General features: G+C 39.4%; 1 protein-coding gene across 5 annotated transcripts in view; it reads left to right on the forward strand.

Moving 5' to 3' along the window:
• Nucleotides 1-22,879, forward strand: part of ST7 (suppression of tumorigenicity 7) — a 252,222-nt gene that overhangs the window by 218,318 nt on the left and 11,025 nt on the right. For all 5 annotated transcript variants that reach the window (XM_004418772.2, XM_004418773.3, XM_014785458.2 and 2 more), the window contains one exon: nucleotides 13,706-13,856. In XM_004418772.2, the coding sequence (XP_004418829.1) occupies nucleotides 13,706-13,856 (151 nt within the window). The remainder of the gene's footprint in view (nucleotides 1-13,705; nucleotides 13,857-22,879) is intronic.

Genomic DNA, 22,879 nt, shown 5'->3' on the forward strand with positions numbered 1-22,879 from the left:
TCTAAAAGTAGAAACATTTGAGATATTTGATGTCACTCTACTTTCTAACCATTAAATGAAGAAAAGATAGGGAACAGAGGTAAACTGATTTTCCACCAGTTTGCTTTGTTGATGACTGTGCTAAGGGGGAAACTTGTTTCCAGATCCTCTTCATCTATTGACATTTCCGTGAGGAAGAGGCCCTGTGAGGCACTGGCGTCATATGTTTAGAGTTAACCGCAAACCTCTGCTATATGTGTACTAAATGCAGGCTGCTGTAAACATCTTTTATATGCGTTCTGCTGTTTATTGGACTGCTTGCTAATACTTTATTAAACATACACACACACGCACACACATTGGTGCCTTTTCAGGCAGAGGATAGCCTTAATTCTAATGAGACACCAATGAAGGATATAAACTCTTAGACTTGTGGTGTAAGAAGGGGCCTCAAAGGTCATGTGGGGCACCTTCCCATCCTCAGCTTGACTCTCTCCTCATAATGATATTATGATAATTATTTTTATTATCGGTTTCTATTGAATGTTTACTATGCGCCAAGCACAGTGCTAACTGAACTACATATGCTGTCTCATTTATTTTTCATAACAACACTGTGAGGTGTATCATATGATTATCCCTGCTACATAGATGAGGGCACCGCAGGTTTGGAGAGGTTAGGTAACCTGTTCACAGTCACACAGCAAGTAACTGACAGAGCCTGAACTGATTTTGGATTCTCTAACTCTTAACCATCACCCTCCACTGCCCCCCATCCCACCAGGTGGCAGACCAGCCTAGGCTTGAACCCTTCAAATAATGGCAGCACGTCGTTTCCCAAGGCACTCAATTCCTTGTGGACAATTCAGATGTCTTCAAGATATTGTCATATCTTAAACACTTCCATGGCCTTTTTTTCTTTATCATAGGAAGTTGTCAGTGACCCACCACTGGAATTTTCAGTGTCTACATACTGTTTTACCCAAGTACTGTCTGCCTGGAAGGAGAAAAAAATACCAGATATGATAGCTGAGAACTGCCTTCCGTAAATTTCCAGCTTAGTTCCATCTGGCATCTCATTAAGCAAAAGTACATAGTTAATATTTCAAGATCCAATGAAAAATATTAGTTATTTACTCGTTACTCTTAGGAACACTCTTCACCTACAAACATGGGGAATAGGGAGTAAGTGTCTCTCCTAACCACAATGCAGGACTGGGAAATAAATAAAAATAGTAAAAAGCCACAGGTCTGTATTCTGAAAGAGCCTCTTAATTAGTCAGATTGTAAACACAAGGATTTCTGAAGTTTTGGATTGTGGCAGATTATAAGGAGGAAGTAACCCACAGACTTCTCATTACAAATCAAATTGTGTTACTCCCCCCTGAGGAACTGCAGCTGTGTCCCCAGCCCTACAGAAGAAGGTATAAACTCCTTGGGTGGTTCTTCAGGACCCTTCATAGTTTGACCCAACTTGTTTTTCGTTTTTTCCAGCTCCTTCTGACAGTCTGTTCATTGTTCCAGAAACATTCTTCTCCCCTTCCCTCTTTGCTTCCTCTGAGGATATCCTACTCGTCTTTCACCCCTGCTATTACAAATCATCGCCAAGAAGCCTGTACTTTCCTCATCCCAGAATCAGTCTCTCCCCTCTGTGGTCCCTCATCCCAGAATCAGTCTCTCCCCTCTGTGGTCTCTCACTACACTGCATTGATTATGTACTCACTGTTTACCCTTCTTTGAGGGCAACTAGGGGTGTTAGGATCTTAATGATGCTGTTGATTTTCAAGAACTAGGTACACAGTTCAGAGAGACAAATCTCCAAACCATTAGAGGATGTTTTCCATTTGATGGGATTAAAATAGGAGCTTTGAATTTAAAGGGAGTATTCTCCATTTTTTACAGAAAATTTCACTCATGTGATGCTGGACAAACGAAGGGCTATGCTCATCTCAGTTCTATACTTTCATCTATGTATTTTATAGTTTATTGGATTTTTAGCTTTAGCTTTTGATTCTGTTTTCCCTGCAAATATGATTCCTGACCCACCGTGCTCTTCCTTAGCAATGTCGAGATTTATGTGGGAGGGGGGCATTTCTATCAGTGATTCATCCCTCTACACAGATCTGAGTTGTCATTAGTGCCCTATACTCTTAGTATACTACATCTACATTGCAAATCTTTCCCTGTGAAGAGACACAGTTTTGGTTTGAAGGATGTTACATTAACTCCTTCAGGATGCTAAAGATAAATTTTCATTTTCTGACAAGTTTCCTAAAAAGACTAAATTATTGGTTTGTTACAAGCAGTTTTAGATATGTTTTTTTTCTTCTGTAGTGGTATTCTAAAAATAATTTTTTTAAATATTAAACTATAAAGAAATCATTCATAATCCCAACATCTAGTCGTATTTAAGACTATTTTCTTCTAGCCTTTTTATCTATGCATTTTTAATACTTAAGGAATCATAGTCAAACTGCATAGTCATATTTTAAAAAATTAACATGGAGCTCTTAACTTGGGCTTTATGGTTTGATATTGGGGGTATGTTTATTCTTTCTGGGGGAGGATCATCAGATTTTCATGGTTCTTTGACCTTAAAAAGTCTGTCTTCTAACTTAAAACATTAAAGTCCAAGTCTTTTAGCCATATGCCTTTGAACACACGTGCCTTCAAACACTTTAAAATATTCTTAGTAACTGTTTTCTGAATGATTTACTTCCATATTTTTTGTTATAAAGAACACATATCATGAAATCTACCTTCTTAAGAAATTTTTAAGTATTCAGTACAATATTGTTAACTATATGCACATTGTTGTACAGCAGATCTCTAGAACCTTTTCATCTTGTATGACTGAAACCCTTTATCCGTTGAATAGCAACTCTCCATTTCTCCCTCCCCCTAGCCCCTGTAACCACCATTCTACTTTCCACTTCTATGAGTCTGACCACTTTAAATACCTCATATAGGTGGAATCATGCAATATTTGTCCTTCTGTGACTGGCTTATTTCACTTAGCATAATGTCCTCCAGGTTCATCCATGTCGTAGCACAGGACAAGATTTCCTTCTTCTTTAAGGCTGAATAATATTCCATTGTGTTTGTATATGTATCCATTTATCTGCTGTTGGAAATTTAGGTTGTTTTCACTTCTTGGCTGTTGTGAATAATGCTACTGTGAACATGGGAGTGCAAATATCTCTTCAAGGTTCGGTTTTGAGTTCTTTTGGATGAATACCCAGAAGTGGGATTGCTGCATCATATGGTGGTACTATTTTTTTTTGTGAGGAAGATCAGCCCTGAGCTAACATCTGTTGCCAATCCTCCTCTTTTTGCTGAGGAAGATTGGCCCTGAGCTAACATCTGTGCCCATCTTCCTCTACTTTATACGTGAGATGCTGCCTCAGCATGGCTTGACAAGCAGTGCGTTGGTCCGTGCCTGGGATCCAAACCTGTGAACCCCGGGCCACCGAAGCAGAGCACACGAACTTAACCGCTACACCACGGGGCCAGCCCCTGGTGGTACTATTTTTAATTTTTTGAGAAACCTCTATACTGTTTTCCATAGTGGTTGCACCATTAACTTCCCACTAACAGTGCACAAGGCTTCCAATTTCTTCACTTCCTTGCTAACACTTGATATATATATATTTTTGATAGTGGCCATCCTAATATATGTGAGGTGATATCTCATTGTGGTTTTTGTTTGCATTTCCCTGGTTATTTGTGATACTGAGCACCTTTTCATGTACTTGTTGGCCATGTTTTCTTTGGAGAAATGGCTGTTCCAAGTCTTTTGCCCAGTTTTTAATCAGGTTGGTTTTTTTTTTTTTTTTTGCTATTGAATTGTAGGAGTTCCATATATATTTTGGATATTAACCCCTTATTAGATATATAGTCTGCAAATATTTTCTGCCATTCCATAGGTTGCCTTTTCACTCCGTTGATTGCTTCCTTTGCTGTGCAGAAACTTTTTATTTTGATGTACTTCCACTTGTTGATTTTTGCTTTTTTTGCCTGTGTTTTTGGTGTCATATCAAAGAAATCATTGCCAAGACCAATGTTATGACGTTTTCCCCCTATGTTTTCTTCTAGGAGTTTTATAGTTTCAGGTCTTACGTTTAATTCTTTAATGCATTTTGAGTTGATTTTTGTGTATGGTACACAATGTGTCCAGTTTTATTCTTTTGCATGTGGATATTCAGTTTTCCCTGCACCATTTGTTAAAGAAAATGATTTAGTTCTTGTGTCCTCTGTTGTAGACATCAGGTTGTGGTCAACTCTAATAGTGAACCTCTTGGGGCATAAAGACTTTTTGGTCTTTAGGATTATTTCCTTAGGATAGATATATAGAATGGGAATTACTGAGTAACATAGAGAAGCACTTTAGGGCTCTCGATATTTATTGCCAAATTGCTTACCAAAAAAGATTGTAGCAGTTTACACTCTCATCAGCAGGTGACTACCATTTCATCACACCTTCACCAGCATTGAGCAATTTGTTTAAAACAGAAAAAGAAAAGAAGGAAAACAAAAAACATATATGATTTTTATTAGGTACAAATGGAATTCTGTTCTTTTAGTTTGCATTTCTTTGCCACTACTAGTAAGGTGGAACATTGTTAGCCATGTGCAGTTATTCTTTTCTGAATTGTCAGGCCTGTTGTGTAGACTTCCTATTATTAGTGGGAAAACATCTTAATTATAGTGATGAAGCAAGGTATAGCAACATAAAGGTAGGCAGACCTGTGAGGTATCATTGAAAGAGTTCAAAAGTGTTCAGAACAAGAACTGCCACTACTTCCTGTCCACGGGCCAGAGGGAACTATGGGAAGGGGGGAGTTAATTAGCTCCCTGCCCATTTCCTTTTTGATAAAATGGGAATAAAAATATAGGCTTCCTAGAGCTGATGAAAAGTAAGTGGAATTATGTTGTGTAAATCACCCAGTACATAGTAGATGCTCAATACATGTTGGCCCCTTCATCATCTCTTCCCTTGTACCTTCAGCTCTACTTCTGCACTGGCAGGCTGGGTGGAAATAGAGGCTGCCTAGAAACATGCATTAACAGGGACTTCTTGGACCACCCTAGTCTGAAGAAGGACAACCAGAGAGTGTAACAGTAGCACTGCAATGCCCCGACCTTGAGTCCCCACAGGGTCCCTTCAGGCCTCCATATTTGAGGGGAGGCTCTAGCATGTTCTGGCTACAACTATTATCTTCAGGAATTCCCAGTTTGTAACTGTTTGGTGAGTCCTTTGCTTGTGGCTGATTTAAGAGTTGCCTGTTTCCGACCTCTGTCTTGTATTCTTGTCCTAGCATAGCCATCCCTCCTCCTTGCCACCAAAAACAACAACTAACTAATAATAATTTATTATTATTTTTTTAAGCAATAAACATTTTTTCCCTCCTAAAACAATCTTAATGTGAAACCTTAATGAACAAAGCAGATATAAAAGCAGAACTGCTGTGGTAGAAACTGAGATGAGAAGGCCCAGGAACCCGAAGGCACCTCTGCAATAGTTTAGAAAATAACAGAAGCCTGTGACCCATTACCACCATCACAGGAAAACCCCAAGCTTGCGAGGTCCCACACATAGAACAGGAGGCCCCACACCCATTCTGAGCAGCAGCAAGGGACTGAGGGAGCCCCAGCTGCTTGGGATGCCTGGGTGTTGTTGGTGGAGCTGTTGAGGGTGAAAAATCAAGAAAAATTACTAGCACCAATGCGGGAAATCTTTTGTCTTCATCTTGCCTGAAATCCCAACACTATTAAACCATGGTCTCTTCTCACTGGGCCCACGTGGAGGGTAGTCCACTGCGGTGCCGGCGCCAGGGGACTCACCATGCTCCTGAAGCTCATTTTACCAACAGTGCAGCCCAGGCTTGAAAGAATATTAAAGTGAGGACTCAGCCTAATAGATAGTTTTTAAATTATAAGTCTAGGAGCATGGAAAGTCATAAGAAAATAGGAGAGAATGAAGAATGTTATGACAGAAATGCATTCCCATTAAAAATTTCCATTTTTTTTTTTTTAAAAGCTCATCTAATGTTAATCTAGGAACTCTAATTTCATGGGGATTTTAAGAGTCTTGTGAGGGAAAACAGCCTGGTAATTGTATATGCTAATGGAGTATCCACAGGACCTTGTTATAGTGATGGAAATTCTATTTCATGCAAACGCTAAAGCAATCCTCCCTTTATATCTTGGTAAAGGTGATTGACAGAGTATAAAATTGCTTTTTAATCCAATTTATGAAACAAAACATGTAGTGGGTTTTAGCATTTAAAAATGCTTGAAGTGTTGAAGCAGAAACTCAAAATACCCTGGCAGATTGTCTATGATATTGTATATCAATGGTACATTTCAGAAATATTACTTCAATATAAGTTTCCTTGAATTGAGTCGTATTTTGTTCCAAAGCTTTTTTGGATTAGAGTAAGGAGAATGTATTATGGAAATATGACCCAGAGGAAAGTGTGTAGAAACCAGTTTTTAGCCACATTTCTCAGGAATAGAAAGTTTCTAAGAGGTCTCTTTCTTTAGCAAAAAGCACGGTAGCTGCTCCCACCAAGGCCATTGCCACCAAGGCCACGCCCACCTCAGTCACCAGATCCTTTGGCCTCTTGTTAAACCACATCCTATTTCATTTCTCCTCAGCATTTGGTCCCACTGACCACATTTGCTATCTCGAGGCCATCTTGGCAGCTCCATGCCGCCTTCTCTCTGTGTCACTCCTGCATCTCTGAGAACTCTCCTCCTACGTCGTTTCCTCCCCTGCCCATCGCTCAGGTTGGTGCTCTGGGGAGTACCATTCACTGCCCTCTCTTTTCTTGCTTGAAGCTCTCCTGGGAGATCTCATGTGCTCCCATTGCTTCAGCTTCTGCCTCTCCCGGCACACCTAAATCCATGTCTCCAGCTTCTCTCCAAAGCTCCAGACCTGCACACCCAGCTGCTTTCAGGCTGTCACTCCAGGGATGTTTTGCAGGCACTTCAACTGTTTTTGTTAACCTTCCCACTGCTAAGCCTCTTCCTCCTCTGGTGTCTTTATCTTAGCTAATGATCTCACATTATTCTAGTTTCCTAAACTAAAAATTTCAGTTACTCTTGATTCTTTCTCTCACCCTCACATTCAGCCAGGACCATGTCCTGGGGAAGTTTCCCTCCTCAGTTTTGTCACCCCTTCACCTGGACCATGACAGGAGCTTTCTAAGACTTGGCTAACTTCAGTCTCTTCTCTGTCCAGGGGTCCTACACATGACTTGCCCATTTCATTCAAAACCGCAGACTGTACCAACTCACTTCCCAGTTGCCTCCTGAGTGGTTAGTTTTCAAACTGTCTTCCTAGGAGCTGTCAGGATTCCTCAGATCTGTCTTGGGTGCCTTCCCCAGGGTCCCCCACAGCTTTGTTTTATGTCAATTTCACATATTCTGTTTTAAGTTTCTTTTTTTCCTTTGAACAAATTTTTCTGTGTTTCAAAGCTTGAAAACTGTGTAATAACTCAGGATTAAGTTCATATTCTGGAGCATATCATGGAAGGCCTTTCACAACCTACTTTTCCTGCTTCACTCCTTTGGAGAGTAGCATAAAACCTGAGTTCCAATGCAGTTTCTGTCACATACAATTTGTTCAACCCTGGGCAGGCTACTTAACTTCCCAAAGCCTCTGTTTTTCCATCTGTAAAATAGGAATAGTAATATTAGCTCCCTCACAGAGTTGTTGTAAGGGTACCTGAGATAATGCTTGACATCTGTTAGTGCTTAGTCAAAGTTGGCAATTACTATCATGTTAGTACTCAAGTGCCTCAAGATTACAAGTGCATTATGCCCTTTGATGCTTTGGTGCCACTGCCCAGCCTTGCAGTGGCTTCTGCCTCCCTTCATCTTTGCAGATAAACTCTTGTGTATTTAATAAGACTGGCTTATATTTTCCTTTTTCTGTGAAGCCTTCTCATAGACAATGCTTCTCATTTGCTGCCTTAGTACTAAGTATATACCTCTTACTAAGGCAGTCTTCATGTTGAATTTTATTGTTCCTTTGTCTCTACGTGTGTGCGTGTGTGCGCACACACACACAGACACATACTCCTACATTTCTACAAAGATTAAGGATCATCAAGGTAGAGACCTGACCTGATTCATGTCCATGCCCTTGAGGTGAATTGTGAATGCTCCCATATCTGTCTGTGCACTTGGGGTACACTGTGGCACTCCTGTATCTTTCCTTGGGATACATTGTGGACACTCCCGTATTTTTTGAATGAAGCAAAGTAACTGATGAATAAATAAGTGAACCAGCAAGAAGCGGTCACCCTGTGAAGAGGACCCCTAAGTGGTACTACAGATCACTGGGTTTAATTTGGCAGTTTGGCTTTGCTTTGTGCTTGTTTCCATATTGGTCAGTTGATGACCCCTGGTAGCCAGTTCTCTTTAGCTGATCTGCTTCTACTATAAAATTGCTGAAGTATCTCTAGAAAATGACTCAGTTATCTATGGGACACACACACATAAAAAACACAAAAAAACCTCCACAGTAATATGAACACTTCATTTTTTTGTTAGCAAAAATAGCTACTAATTAGTGAATACTTACGTGCCAGGTACTGTGTGAATGCTTTATATATATTATCCTATGTAATCTTCAAAAGTTAAAACTGGCAAGATGTGTATTTTTGTTATTCTGTTTTAGCAGATAAGCAAGCTGAAGTTGAAAGAGATTAAATAACTTGTCCAAGGTCTCACAGCAGAACAGTAGAGCCGGGATTCAAACAGTGGCTCATAGTGACAGAGGGCGGGTGAGGGGAGGGGAGGCAGGAGGCTTTGTGCACCTCATTCCCCATCACAGCATGATCTGAGCGAGCCATGGTTACTTGCAGTATTTTCGTCCTATTCCCGTGTTTGTCTTACTGAGTGCAGGGAGTAGGCAACATTGAAACTCGGAATATGTAGCAAGTCTTCCAAATGGCACTAGTTTTATTGTCTGAACTCTCTACTGATGGTTTAAAAATGTCCTCTCTGGGCTTACAGCCTCTTTCAGAGACAGTTGCACCAAAGCACTGTGGACAATCAAAGAATTGCTATCTCTAGTTATCTTTTTTTGGTTTGTTTGTGTGGTTCACTTTTTGTGTTTTTGATGCAGGTCTAGAAAATAGGTTTGTATTTCATATATACATACATACACATGCATATCTATATATAGAGAGAGAAATAAAAATGCTTATTACAGAAAACTTGGAAAGCACAGGAAAAGCAAAAAAGAAATTAATCTCCCATAAAATCAAATATTTATCCACCATTAACATTCAGTCAGTGACCTTGCAGTGTTTTTAATGCCTACATATACACTTTTATTACCAAAATCATAATCTGTATGGTATACTTATTTTTTTCATTTAGTAATGTATCATGAACATTTCCTCATGCTAATAAATATTCTTCCACTACCTGATATTTGGGAGCAACTTGATAGCCGTCATCTAACTGTGCTGTAATTTAATTAACCTGTTCTTTCTCATTTTGTTTAGTCCCATATTTTTGCTAATGATTTTCATATGACTTCTGCTATTGTTGGTATTGAAAATCCAAAAAAGCGGTATGCATTAACTCCTTGACATTAATATCTATGTGAAGGATAACTTTGCGATCATTTTTACTCAAATTATTATAGAATTTTAAGACCTTAACAGAAGAGACCTGGACAGTCACCTGGGGTAGCCTCTGATGGGCCAAATCTCTCCTGCAGCCTTCCTGAAATGTGAGCCAGCCTCTGCTTAAATACCTCCATAAGTAGGCAGTACTCAGCTCCTCTCTATGTATTCTGACTTCATATGTTCCTATATCGGCATAAGGAACTACGTCTGACAAATGGATTTTGAAAAGTTGCTTCCGAAACCTTTAGAAGCCTATACTTTAAGATCAATGTGATTTGAGAATCTGGGAAGGAAGTTAGAGGCAGGATGGCAGGCAAGATAGCACAGAATGCTGGCTTAGCTAATAGAAGTCAAATAATTATTACAGACAGGCAGAGAGTGTTCTCTGATTTGCAAGCTTCAGTTATTCTAATTAATTTCTGCATACTTGTGGATAGGGATCTGCCCTCTTCCATTTATTTTTCTCTTGACAAGTAAGATGTGAAATGTTGTTCCATGCCTTTCTAATTTAAATGTTGCACATGTTGAGAACTGATCTTGCCAGCCATTTTAAGCCTGGCCAAAAACATAACACATTGTTTTTATTAGCCTTCATCATTTGGTTAGAGCCAACATTTTGTTTGGAACTATACAGGAGTATAAATCTTCATAGGCATAACCTATTTCTGCCATAAAGTAGATAGAATGAGAATGTAGCTTCATTTCCTTGGTGAGTTGCTCTGGTTAGCCTCACAAGGCTGATTAGGCCAGAGAAGCACATTTTGAGAGACTTCTTAGGAAGTGAGATTCATGCTGTCAAGGATCTTATGATTCAGCTGAGGGGAAAGACACACAGATAACTAATATAAGGCAGTGTGTGAGAAGTACATACACAAAGATCAGAGGGAGCTTAGAGGAGAAACAGAACATTACCTCACGGCCCACATTTGGGGCTGTGGATGATGTCCTTGAAGCCATATGCACCACATTCAGCCTGCAGGCTGAGTAAACTATCTGTGTCACATACATGTGTACTACTATTTTCCAAATATATGTGGATGCCCTGGTGGCCAACAATGCTTTTAAATGAATTCTTATTTTATTACATTTATTGTAGCTTTTTGCCATATTGTGTATTTTCAATCAATAGATATTACGCTTATAGTTTCTATCATGGGCATCTGTGAAATGTTTTCATGTTAAAAATTGCTTTAGTTACTTGAAGATCGGAAACTTCCATTGTCTACAGCAGTGCTGTCCAATAGAACTTTCCGTGATAATGGAAATGTCTCTGCATTGTCCAGTATGGTAGTCATTAACTACATCAGCACTCGAGGACTTGAAATATGGCTAGTGGGACTGAGGAACTGAATTTTTAATTTTATTTGATTTTAATTGATTTAAATTTAAATAGCCACATGTGGTAGAGGCTACCATATTGGAAGTGCAGATCTATTGTATCCCTTTGTAGGTAACTTTCTAAAAATCCTCCCCACACCCACATTTCCTCTGCTCTGCCCTCTCCTAGTTTGTTTTGACTTCTGCCCACAAGTGAGGTGGCTACCAGGCCCATTTCTTCTCAGGGATTTTATTTCTGAAGTTTCCTTAGACCGACTGAAGAGTTCTCTCATAGATGCTTGATGAAATGACTTTGAAAGCCTTTCCTAATCATAGAAATAAAAGGAATAGTAGTTTACACTTTTCTTTCAGCCACCATCTGATATTCAGGGACTTGAAGAGGTTTCTGTATACCTGGGACACATGAGCTAGTGGTTTTCATATTTAGTTTGTTTCAAAGCTCATAGAGCATGACCCTTCTTTAAAAATTGACTTTTTGGTAGGCAGGTGGTTATAAATAATTATTAGAAACTCAGAAATCAAAATCTTATTCTAGAACACTCATTAGGCAAGAAATTTTCCCTTTCCTTTGTTCTCCTGATGATTATTAAGAGTAACCAAATAGTCTTCCTTTTCTGATTTACTTTGAGACAGTTAATACAGTTCATAGCACTTTACAAGTTATATATTGTCTTTCACATGACTCATAGCCTTCGAGTCTTTTGAGATCTTCATGGGCGGTAACAACATACACTATAATGACTTCTATTAAGGTAACAAAATCACCAGAGGAAAGCCAAATATCTCTGAACATAAAATACACCTTTATATTTATATTGTAGTTGATGTTCATTGTAAATATAGTGCTAGTTGGAATATTAGGTAATTCAAAGTCATTATTTTTCCCCAAAAGATTTTTGTCTTGCACTGTTTTAAAATAAGATGGAGGAGGAAAGCAGTAACTTGTAGAATTCAAAAAGGCATATGACAGGGGCCAGCCTGGTGGCATAGTGGTTAAGTTTGCGCACTCCACTTCAGTGGCCCGGGGTTCGCAGGTTCGGATCCCGGGCACAGACCTGCACGCCGCTTATCTAGCCATGCTGTAGCAGGCATCCCACATAAAGTAGAGGAAGATGGGCACGGATGTTAGCCCAGGGCCAATGTTCCTCAGAAAAAAGAGGGGGATTGGCGGCGGATGTTAGCTCAGGGCTAATCTTCCTCACAAAAAAAAAAAGGCATATGACCAAAAAGTACTCTTGGAACTCATGCTTGAGAAGTTCCCATCAAAATAATAAACACTGTTCATGGACCAGCCTGGGAAGAGGTCTTTCCATGGAGATCTTTCCATGAAGGGGGGCCTTCTATCCCACCCACCCCCCCAAGTGTAATGGTTGTATCACTGTTTTCTGGGTGGGCTTTCTCACTTCCTTCCTCTTCCTTTTGGAGACCTGAGGCTTGGAGGTTTCTTCAAATAACAGACCCAGAGCAAGAAAGTTTCATTTGCTGAACCAAGAGGACAGACTGTGTCCTCCCGGTGCCTGCTGGGCAGTACACCTTGACAATGAGTGTGCCAATGGGAAAGGAAGCTTAAAGGCAACTGCACCCAAGGTGTCCAAAGCATATAAATCCACAGTGAGATGGGAATGAAACATTGATAGGTGTATCATAATCTCCATTCTGTATATCAGGATTCTGCTGTTCTTCACCCTCTTTCATAAATTTCCCCTGACAGATAAATTCACAGACATTTTGTTTCTGACATTAAAATTGTTGAACATCTCTTCTCTTAGCACTTGCTTTTGCTGTGTTTGTCCCATTTTAATTAAACACATCCCTCCATTGGCTGCTAATCTCCATTTTAAAGGAGGTACATGGGTTGTTGCGATGGTGGTTGGTGGTCGTGTATGTCTGTGTGTGTGGGAGACGAATCGGTAGGGGAGATAACAAGGAGTGGACACAGGGAGAACGCAGCCAGCAAAGAGAAGTTAACATTTGCAAATGTGAAATACCATCCTAACTTGCTTCCCTTTCTACTCTATAGTAAATACAGAAGAATACAAATGAAAACTTCGTCTTCTGAGCCCCCAGGAAGAATATCCATTCTTGCCCTGTACTCCCACCTCCTTTGTAGAAGATAGGAATGAAGAGGTGTAAACTGAGAACTCTCCAGTCTTTGGGAAAAGATTTAAAGAAATTGTATTTTGGGGTCTGTACTGCTCCCCTCTTTGGGTCATCCTATGCTCAGGCTGCCACCCCTTCTCCCTCCAGCATCTGAGCAGTGATGGGTGGCCCTTTCCACATGACTAAGTCGTTCTCCTTGATAGATTTGTATAGAAAAAATAATGGGCAGTGCTAGTCAATCTCAAGTCTCTAGTGCAGTTGGTTTAGTCATATGACTTCTTAACCTTCATGTGTTCATTATATATATTTTCATTCTGGTTACAACATTATACCAAATTATCCTGTCTTCTCAATTTTCCTTTTTGCTGTTTGAGTCTGTATATATTTCTTTGATTAAGCATCTTAGCCTGAAAGCCTCTGATCCTCACTGTAGGAAACCAGTACAAGGCTAATTATCTGTCAGCAAACTTTGAATTGCTGGATGTTTTAGTAATTGCCTTCAAATACAGTAATGAGGTTGCAGGTTTTATGAAATGCTTATGAGTGGTGGCTTTAGGGAAATCACCCTCTCTATTTTCAATATTGAATTCCAAATTACTATGTATTAACGCATCTGTCTCCTGTCTTTTTTATTTCAGTACCTACTAGAAATGAAAAGCTTAATCCTACCCCCAGAACATATCCTGAAGAGAGGGGACAGTGAAGCAATAGCGTATGCGTTCTTTCATCTGGCACACTGGAAGAGGGTGGAAGGGGCTTTGAATCTTTTGCATTGTACGTGGGAAGGCAGTAAGTAATTTTCTTTCTTTGAAACATTTTTTTAAGAGCTTCAAAAGATGCTAAACTATTTTACCCTGAGTGTTCATAATGAGTAATGAAGATTTGCATATCTATAGCTCTTCTTGTCTGTGATATTCCATCACTGAGAGATGGTTAATTACTTAAGCTCTCCAGTTCTCCAGTGGTGGTGAGTGTTCCTGTGGTGATGCCATCTCTACAGCTCAAAAAGGCAAATTTATATAATGAATGGGATGAATCTGGACTGTTCTGGCAGAGGAGCACTCTACACCCGGAAAACCTACTTTGGAGACTTGGACAGCCCCTCGGCATCATGGGAATCTTTGGCATGGGATTAGGCCTTGTGCTGGGCTCTGATTACCACTTGGATGGCCTTTCTAGGAGGGTTAGCTCAAGAGCCACAGTCATCCTCTACTGGAGCTAGCTTGGCCAAACACAAACAAGCAGCAGTTATGCTTCAGAACAAGAGCAGTGGCCATTGGACTGTAGTGTTTGGTGGCAGATGTAGCATCCGTGTGTGAGTGGATAAATGCCTGTTTGATGGACATAGAGATAAATCAATCTGAGTATGTGCTAGGTACCATCATTCTGTGTAAGGAGAAGAGGCCCTGATGGCGGGTGAGACATACTCCCTGCCTTGGAGAATTGTCTTGTCTAGTTGGGAAGAGTAAGTCACAGCACGTAGCAGCTGCCAAGGGATTTTTCAGAAGGGAGAGGTCTATGGGGTGGAGCAGTCATGGGTAACCTTACAGGTCATATGAGATTTGAACCAAGCCTTGAAGAACTAGGACAGTATCATAAGCAAGGACACTGTGTGAAGAAATGCTGAGTGGTGGGGCTGTTTGGGAGAATGTAAATTAAGGAAAAATGCCCAAGACTGTGGATTATTGGACAACATGTGTGTTGACACTCTGTTATTATTAATTTAAGCAAAACAAGTACAACATGTAGCATGGAGGATTTTTTTTCCCCCTTATGGGGAAACAAAACAAATATTAGAGTCTTCTGATAATTTTTTCTTAGTTCACCCCTACTCTGATCAACCTCACAAATTAATGTCTTTTTAATCCCTTTCACTCTGTTTATCTTTGCTGCTTTCATTTTCATCTTGATAATCTTCTGCTATTCCCTTTTCCTGCCCTTCTGTAACCCACCAGGAATCCAAATTGGTGCAGGATGGGAGGGGGGCACACAAACAGGAGTGGGCAAAGTAGGTTGACAGAGATGAGACCCATGTTGATTGAAAGTTTTTTGTTTAGTTGTTTTGAAAATATTTCTTTAGAGAATTAATAGCTGGTCTACTTAAATAATTTACTATTTATAACTTGAGGGATGTTGACTTGATCAATGCTTCCACCCCCACGCTGTAAGTGTGATAACACCCCAGGTGTCCTGGTCCTGGTATTTGGATATGCTAAGACGTAGCACATCTACCCAGGGTGTGTGTGGGCGCGTGTACAATCCCCTCTGGCTGGGGCTTATTGTTGCATTTAAGGTGTTCCATCCAGATGAGACAAAAGGAATTTTTATTTAAACATGAGAAAGAGACAGACAAAGCCCAACAAGATTGAACATGAGAGGCCTCACCTAGTGTTAGTTGCAGAAGAATTAAATGAGCAAATTGGTTTACCAATTAAGAACATATTTATAAATTGGCATCTTGGACACATAGTAATAAAAGCTTATCAAATGGATCTGATTGATAAGAAAGTTACTAGTCCTATAGAAAGGATTCAAAGAGGGATGGGGCAAGAAGTGATAGAGACACGGTGTTAGGAATGACATAACCAAAAAAATAAAAATCCCATGAGGAATAACTGGAAACTCTGTTTGGAAATTATTTACCCATATAATCAGATAACAATGGGGAGATGCTCTGGGAAGGACAATGAGATTTCAAGAAATGTGAAGTGACACAGTGAGCACCAAGATCAAGAAGGGTAGTAATGTTGGGGGAATGTAATTACCTCAAGTTAGATGGGCAGAACACTTTATTAGAATAGAAAGAGGAGGTGAATTTTTAGACATAAAACAGTATGGCAAGGCAGTCAGGGAGCTATAGGAAAGGGAAATTCTGCAAATTTGATCCTTACAGATAAATAGGAACACTCCAGGGAAATTACGCTGCTGTTTAGTTTTCGAAAAGAGAACCATACCATACAGTTTTAGAAAAGAGAACCGTGAGAGTGCTTGCTAGGTACTAACTGCCTTGGAGAATACCAAGAATCTTGAAGAGTGTTTGTATAACTGGGTAATTTACAGAGGGTTTGCATTTCCATCATTTCGTGTACTCCTCCCAATAATGTTCTGAGAGGTGGCCATCTCAGTTGTTCAGGAGAGGAACAGATTCATTGAGATGAGTGACTTGTTAAATGTCCTGCAGCCTCTGTTGGTGGAGCCAGGATGTAAACCCAAGTTCACTTTTTCTTCACTGCTCTTTTCTATAATAGCAGCTATGTAGGCCTTTCCTGAATGGATTAAGGATAAGAGGATCAGTCATTGCTGAAATATTTGCTTGGAAGCCCTCAATTCACATCACTACTTACGGACTACAGTATACTTACTCTTTCTCTAGTGTTTAGAAAGTTAATCATTCTATATGAAATATTTTTGTCATTGAATATTGACTTAAACATTTTAAATATAGAATGAGCCCAATTTTATATAATATAAATTTTATACATAAACAAAGAAAAAGACTAGAAATAAATACATCTTTAAGTGAATTTTAAGTGATTTCTTTTTTTCCTTCCTATTTGTATTTTTTCAATTTTCTACAAGCATAAATATGCATGTGTGTATATGTGTATGTGTGTATATATGTAGTATATATTTAGAAAAATAATTTTTCATTAGAAACAGTTTTGGTCCTTTTTAAAAACAAAGCTATAAATCTGTTGTGCAATTTAGAAGAAAGAATTACCACTGCAACTTCAGACAATTGTGTGCAATCTTTTGACATCACTTCTAGGTCTGTGTACATTTGAAGTTAAATTAATTGGAGGTATCAGAGCTCTGGATTTAAATCAGAGGACTTGGATTTGAATTCTGACTCGGCTACTCACAGTGGTATTTACTTAACTTACCCAGTTTTTGAAAACTGTGAAGCACTGATGATATTGAATGCCATCGCCCCACGCCAGGTTGGTGGGCTTCAGGGCAGTTGCTCTGAGGGCAGCTGCAGTACTGAACCGCTCCCTCTCCCCCTCAAGAGGTCAGCGGGACTCGCCAGACAGCCTTTCCCTGAGCGCAGAAGGCCGCACTTCCTCCAGTGCACCACTTGGTGGCGCCTTTTGACATCTCCAGCCTCATAGTTTAGGTTTTCTCCTTTAAATCATTTTTTTCTTCATTCTGAAATTTAAGGACATTCCTCAACTCCTTTCCAACTTGCCCTTTTCATTAGAAAAGAAATTCAGGGAGGAAGGTAGCAGTACCTAATTCACCAGGTTCCATGTTAAAAATGAGTATTCTTTTAGTCTTTTGGAGATTAAAAAATTGTTCTGTCAAAAATGTTCGTTAGGGGTGCGGATGGAGCTATGTTTTGCTTTGCTTTTTAATGAGTTTATTATGTTGGAGCATTAGTCATCTTACAGAATTAAATGAGTTTTCCACCAATCAGGCTGAAATAACTCACATTTTTGATAAAACCCCAAAGTCCAACTGATGCATGGCAGAGATTGTTTGGGTTTGAAACATATGGTGGTTTAAAAAAAAACAAAAACTAAGTCCTCAACCACAAATACATCAGCATTTCAAAGGTTTCTAAAATGTTTGATTCATCAGTCTCAGCCTCTGAAATTACACAATATGTTCCTCAAAGTCAAGATAATCAAGAAAGGGGAAAAATTTTAATTTACAAGATTTAAAAATATGTTTCTTAGTTCATTACACAGCTGCCACTTTATCTGAATTATACGTATTTTAAACACTGTCAGTTCTGGTTATCCTCACACACACACACACACCATTGCAGGTGTGAGTTGAATATAAAAAACAGGTATGAATGAGGGACCTCGTTTGAACTGGGTCTTATTTACAATGGTATTGTGTCCTATGGGGCCCTATTTTAAGTGGCACAGCTTCTGTGTTACCTGTATTAATTACTTGTGGCCTTATCTCCCTCCTGCCTTGATCTTTTCAAGGCTCTGTTTTGGCTATATTTACTTTATAACGCAGGGTAGTCTGCTGGCCACAACTGTGAACTTTAAGATTTAATTTTCTAGTTCTATATATCAGAAGACTAGTATGCCATGGGGTAAATCACTTAGCCTTTCTTTGTTTCCATTTTTAAAACTTGGTCAAGTAAGACTCTTTATTTTCTTTTTGGAGATTTTTTTTCCCAAAGAATTCACTAAATAATGTATAAGATTTGAAGGTGGTGTTTCTTAGGGGGACTAAGGCAGAGTGTTCCCTTTGAGAGGAGAAAATGGCCCATTGTTGAAGCATAGGATGAGATGCTGATTCTAATTTATTCTCTTTGAACCTGATGGTAAATGCTACTTGCTGTAAGATGTGGTCTTTAGGGCATTTCCTCTAACCAAACCTTTCCTCCAAAAGGCTGGCACCTTTTGAACTGCTAAAGAGATTCCCCCACCCCTCACCCCATAGATCTAAGACTAAATTTTATAATTTTGGAGAAAGCAATGGTCAGCTAAAGTCCCTGATCATGGCTAACTTATGCTAATAGGCAGTCTCCAGATATCACATGATGCTTCCCCAACCACTGCCCAGTAGAACCAGCTTGCTCCTTCCAGTTATTCAGTCTCAGTGACTGACTGTAATTTGGATCCACTTGAGTTTTTAAAGGGAAAATTCTGTCTCTTCCTGACTGTGCATTAATTTATTCATTTATTTAGTCAATGAACATTTGTTGAGTTTCTCCTTTGTGCTAGGCATTGTGTTGGGGATACCAAGATGAATAAGACTCTGAAATGCTTTGAGGGAAACATTAATATGTGTGGATATACACTGACATATACATAAATACACATATATATAGACATCTAGTGTGGATACAAGCAGTACTAGTACAGAGTGTTAGAGTGTTGAGAGTCACTAACAAGTTAGTGACTTGGCTGTAAAACTCCAGAATTTCCCTTCAGAATTGGATTGGAACATCATTTACTCTAACCAAGGGAAAGTGATTTTCCCAAGGCCACATAACTAGATAGTGAAGGAATGTTGATCAGAACCCAGGCTTTTGACTTTTGAATTTTCTTTATTGTTGGGCCCAAATGCCTCACAAAAGACAGATAGCTTTATAGCCCATTACGTACATTGCAGTCAAAAGTGAGAACATAAAATTTGTATTTTGATGATAATTTTCTTTCTATTGTGTGCACTTCTAATTGTTTACAAACAAGCAGCATTTTTACTTACATGCTAGAGTATGACCTGATGGAGAAAGTAGAAACATTGGGTTTAGTAGAAAGAGGAAGTAAAGAGAACATTAACTTTTATTGAGCGATCAGGTACTGTGTTTAGACACCTCGACCTTTGCTGTTGCACTTGAACAGCCTCTCGAGGTCGGTGGTATTCTCATTTTTACAGATGAAGAGCCTGGACACAGATGAATGACCCACCCAAAGTCATACAGTTGTTAGCCTGGTCAAGTTTGACTCATCCTTAGCTGTCACCTCCACTGCTCACCTCTTACATATGCACAGCATCCAGGCGCTATCACAGGGGAGCTTTCACACTTATTTTCATGATTATTGGATCATCTTTTTCCTGCCCTGGGTGAGCTCCGTCAGTGCAGGACAGTGTGCGCTTGGCTCACCTTTCATCCCTCGTCATGAGGAAGGCACGCACATTTTGGCCAGGTAGAGCTGGGATTCAAATCCAGTTCTCGCTGTTACCAGTAATCTGTCTGTATAAAGTTCTCTGAGATCCTCTTTGAAAAGGCAACATAGGCAAATCAAATATCAAACATTACCTTCTATCCTTGTCTATGTAGTGGGTAGAGTGAGAGGTCATTAGAAATTGCTGGGAAGATCAGGAATTAATTGGTTCATGTATCCATCCTTCTGTCCATTCTTTGGTTCTGTTGATTCTTTCTCCAGTGTTGGTGGAGAGTATCTGATGCGCACAGCACCGATAGGCTTGGAGCCTAGGAAACGTGTCTGGTCAGGGATAGAAGGCAGTAGTGTAATGCCTCAGACTTCACAGTGGAGGGCCTGATGTGTCGATTAACTAATTCCCAGTTCCATTTCACCCCTTCCACAAAGGCACAACAGAATCAGGGAGGGGCGGGAGATGGCCCACAAAGGAAAATGCAGAAATGCCATTTGTGTACCATGTGTTAACTCTGAGTGGCCCAGCTTTTTGTTTTGTTTTGTTTTTAACCAAATACGTGCATATTTTTAATTCTTATGAAATGTATGTTTTTCAGATGAAGATTTTTGGGAGGTTTGTAGTCACTCATGAAATAGATCAAATTCAGAAACTAGATCAAATGACCTCTGTTTCTATCTTTATTTGGACTGCCAAATCAGTGTGTTACTACTTGCACTTGCAAAATTTCTGGACATTCAGCTAAAGCCACGAGGTTCTCATGGAGCAGTTGCCTGTCTTTGCAGTGAAAGGGAACAGGAGGTGGGAGGGGTAGCTGGCAAGGCTTATGCGGTGCCTCTTCCCGCTCTCTCCAGACCTCCACTGCTTATCTCACACTTCCTGGACCCTGCACAACAGGGTGGGTAAAGGATAGAATTGCAAACAGAAATTGTATTTGCCTTTGTTTATTGAAGCCAAAAGTCTTAATATTATTTTATGAACTCAACGTAAATGACAACTGAAATGAGAGAGAGAGATTTTAAGAACACCATAAGCATCTTTACAATCATGGGTGTTGGGTAGAGGGAGGACAATGCAGGAAGTGTGTGTGTGTATTCTTTTTTAAATTGTATATAATCAATGGCTCCACCCTCCAAAAAGATCAGAACTGATTAGAAGAACAAAAAGACTAACTTGATGCACAAAATTCTGTATGCATGCCAAATACTGGAGTAAAAGAAATTTGGCATCTGACTGAAAAGACACCAACCAACCATTTGATTTCTATGGTTGAACACTCTCAAGATCTTACATTCCTATATTTCATTTAAAAAATTGCTCCCTGAAGTGCAAACTGACTTCAATTTTGAATAAAATTTAGCATTCAAATTTATAGCCACTTTGAAAACAGAGGGTTTATTTATATCATATGAACCTTAACAGATTCTTAATTACAGCAGCCCTGTTGCACATGGAGAATTTGGATTTAAAAAAAAAAAAAAAATACTTCCACGTAGTTTTTTCCACATTTTTGGGATGCTTTCATGGCGGCCATCATTTATGAGAAACGGTATTGAAATCCTGCTGTATTGCAGTTTAAATTTAAATGCACTGCTTGGCAGAAGAGATTTCAGCGTATCCTGCCTGTGAAGGCAATAAAAGGGTTTTTTTGGTTTTGTAATTTTTTTTTCTCCTCTTGCAAGCCGTTCTATTGAGAGAGATGCTGGTTCCTTCGAGTGATCTGTGTGTTAACAACCTGTGCAGGGAGCTCGTGTCTTGCTCGTTGTAGCGGGCAAAAGTCATCTTTGTTTGCATGAAAGAAAAAGTCTGATTGAACTAGGGTGAGCCTTTTATTTTAAGAAGAGTTAAAGTCTGGGGTGTTTTTAATGTTTTAATCTCTGTTTAAGAGGTTTCTGTTACGAGAGGAAAATTGATAACATTTTTACCTCAGCAAACTGCCAGCAAACTGGCTCTGCTCTAATCCCACGTTTATAGTGATTTATATTCTCTGTGGCAATGTGCTGTAACCCCAGAGTGATACCACTGTGGTGTAGATTGACTGCATTCCAAATGCTGGAATCACATACATAATGTTTTTACTTTTAAATAATATTCAGACACCAGAATAAATACCATATGTGCACTGATACTGGTTACAATGGAACCTTGTCATTCCTTGTGAGGGAGAACATTCTTTGTTTCTGATTCCTGTTTGAAATAAGTATGCAAAAGATAAATATGTACATTGACAGCATTTTGAGAAGGCTTAGGTAATTACACAGCTGAGGATGTAGCTACGGTTCCTTGAAATGCAGCATTTAAGACTGAAAAGGTTGCTGTGTTGCCACCACCCCTCTTTGACACACATAAAGGCAAGGATTGTTATCTGACATTCCTAGTGTAGGGTGTAGGTTTTATATTTTATATCTATAGCATGCTGTAGTTAAAGGACATCTGTTGAAGAAAAATTACCTCTGTGAGCACTGTTCATAGGAACCGTGAGACTAACATGCTGATGACATGATAACAGGAAGAGTAACACATGTGATCACGGGAAGGGATGGATTGATTGGAAAACCATAATTCAGTGTGAGACCTAATGTCATCTGATGCCACAAAAGCAGAATTTAGGAGGCCTGACATCATCAAAATACAGATAATCATTCTCTCCAGATCCATTTTTTTCCCACGTGATATTGAAGATTTAAAAGTTTCATAAGGTTTAGAAATACCTCCCAAGTCAGGCGTTTTTAGAGTTTTGTTCTTATCCATCTTGGTTGGAATTCTAATCCACCTAGACATTTTTTTAGAATGGATGTGGTAGAATGCCTTTCATATTTGTACATCTGTAACAAGCTCCAACGAGTCAATCCACATTTGCTTCTTGAGGAAGCATTTCAATTCACGTTTACGTTATTACCATGAGTTGAGCTCTTTTGAATTAGTGCTTATGACATTTTAGTAATATTTCATAGATGAGGAAACCCTGGGCATTAGAATTGATGGCTTCCCTACTCCTCTGCACCCCCACCCAGTTTTGTGAGGTTTGCCCAGAATATATAGTGTGAGATTAATGTGTGAGTCATACATCATAATGCATCTCTGACAGTTTATCTGGCACATGACTCAGAGTTTGGGTAAGTCTTGCATCCTTTCTGGGAGTTATTTGTAGAAGTGTTCACCATTATAAAAATGCTCAAAAGTCCCTTTTTGAAGTTGAGAAGATATGAGACAAATATTGA

The sequence above is a fragment of the Ceratotherium simum genome, chromosome 1 (genome assembly GCF_057802395.1).
Source record: "Ceratotherium simum simum isolate JZ-2026a chromosome 1, ASM5780239v1, whole genome shotgun sequence".
Lineage (NCBI taxonomy): Eukaryota > Metazoa > Chordata > Mammalia > Perissodactyla > Rhinocerotidae > Ceratotherium > Ceratotherium simum.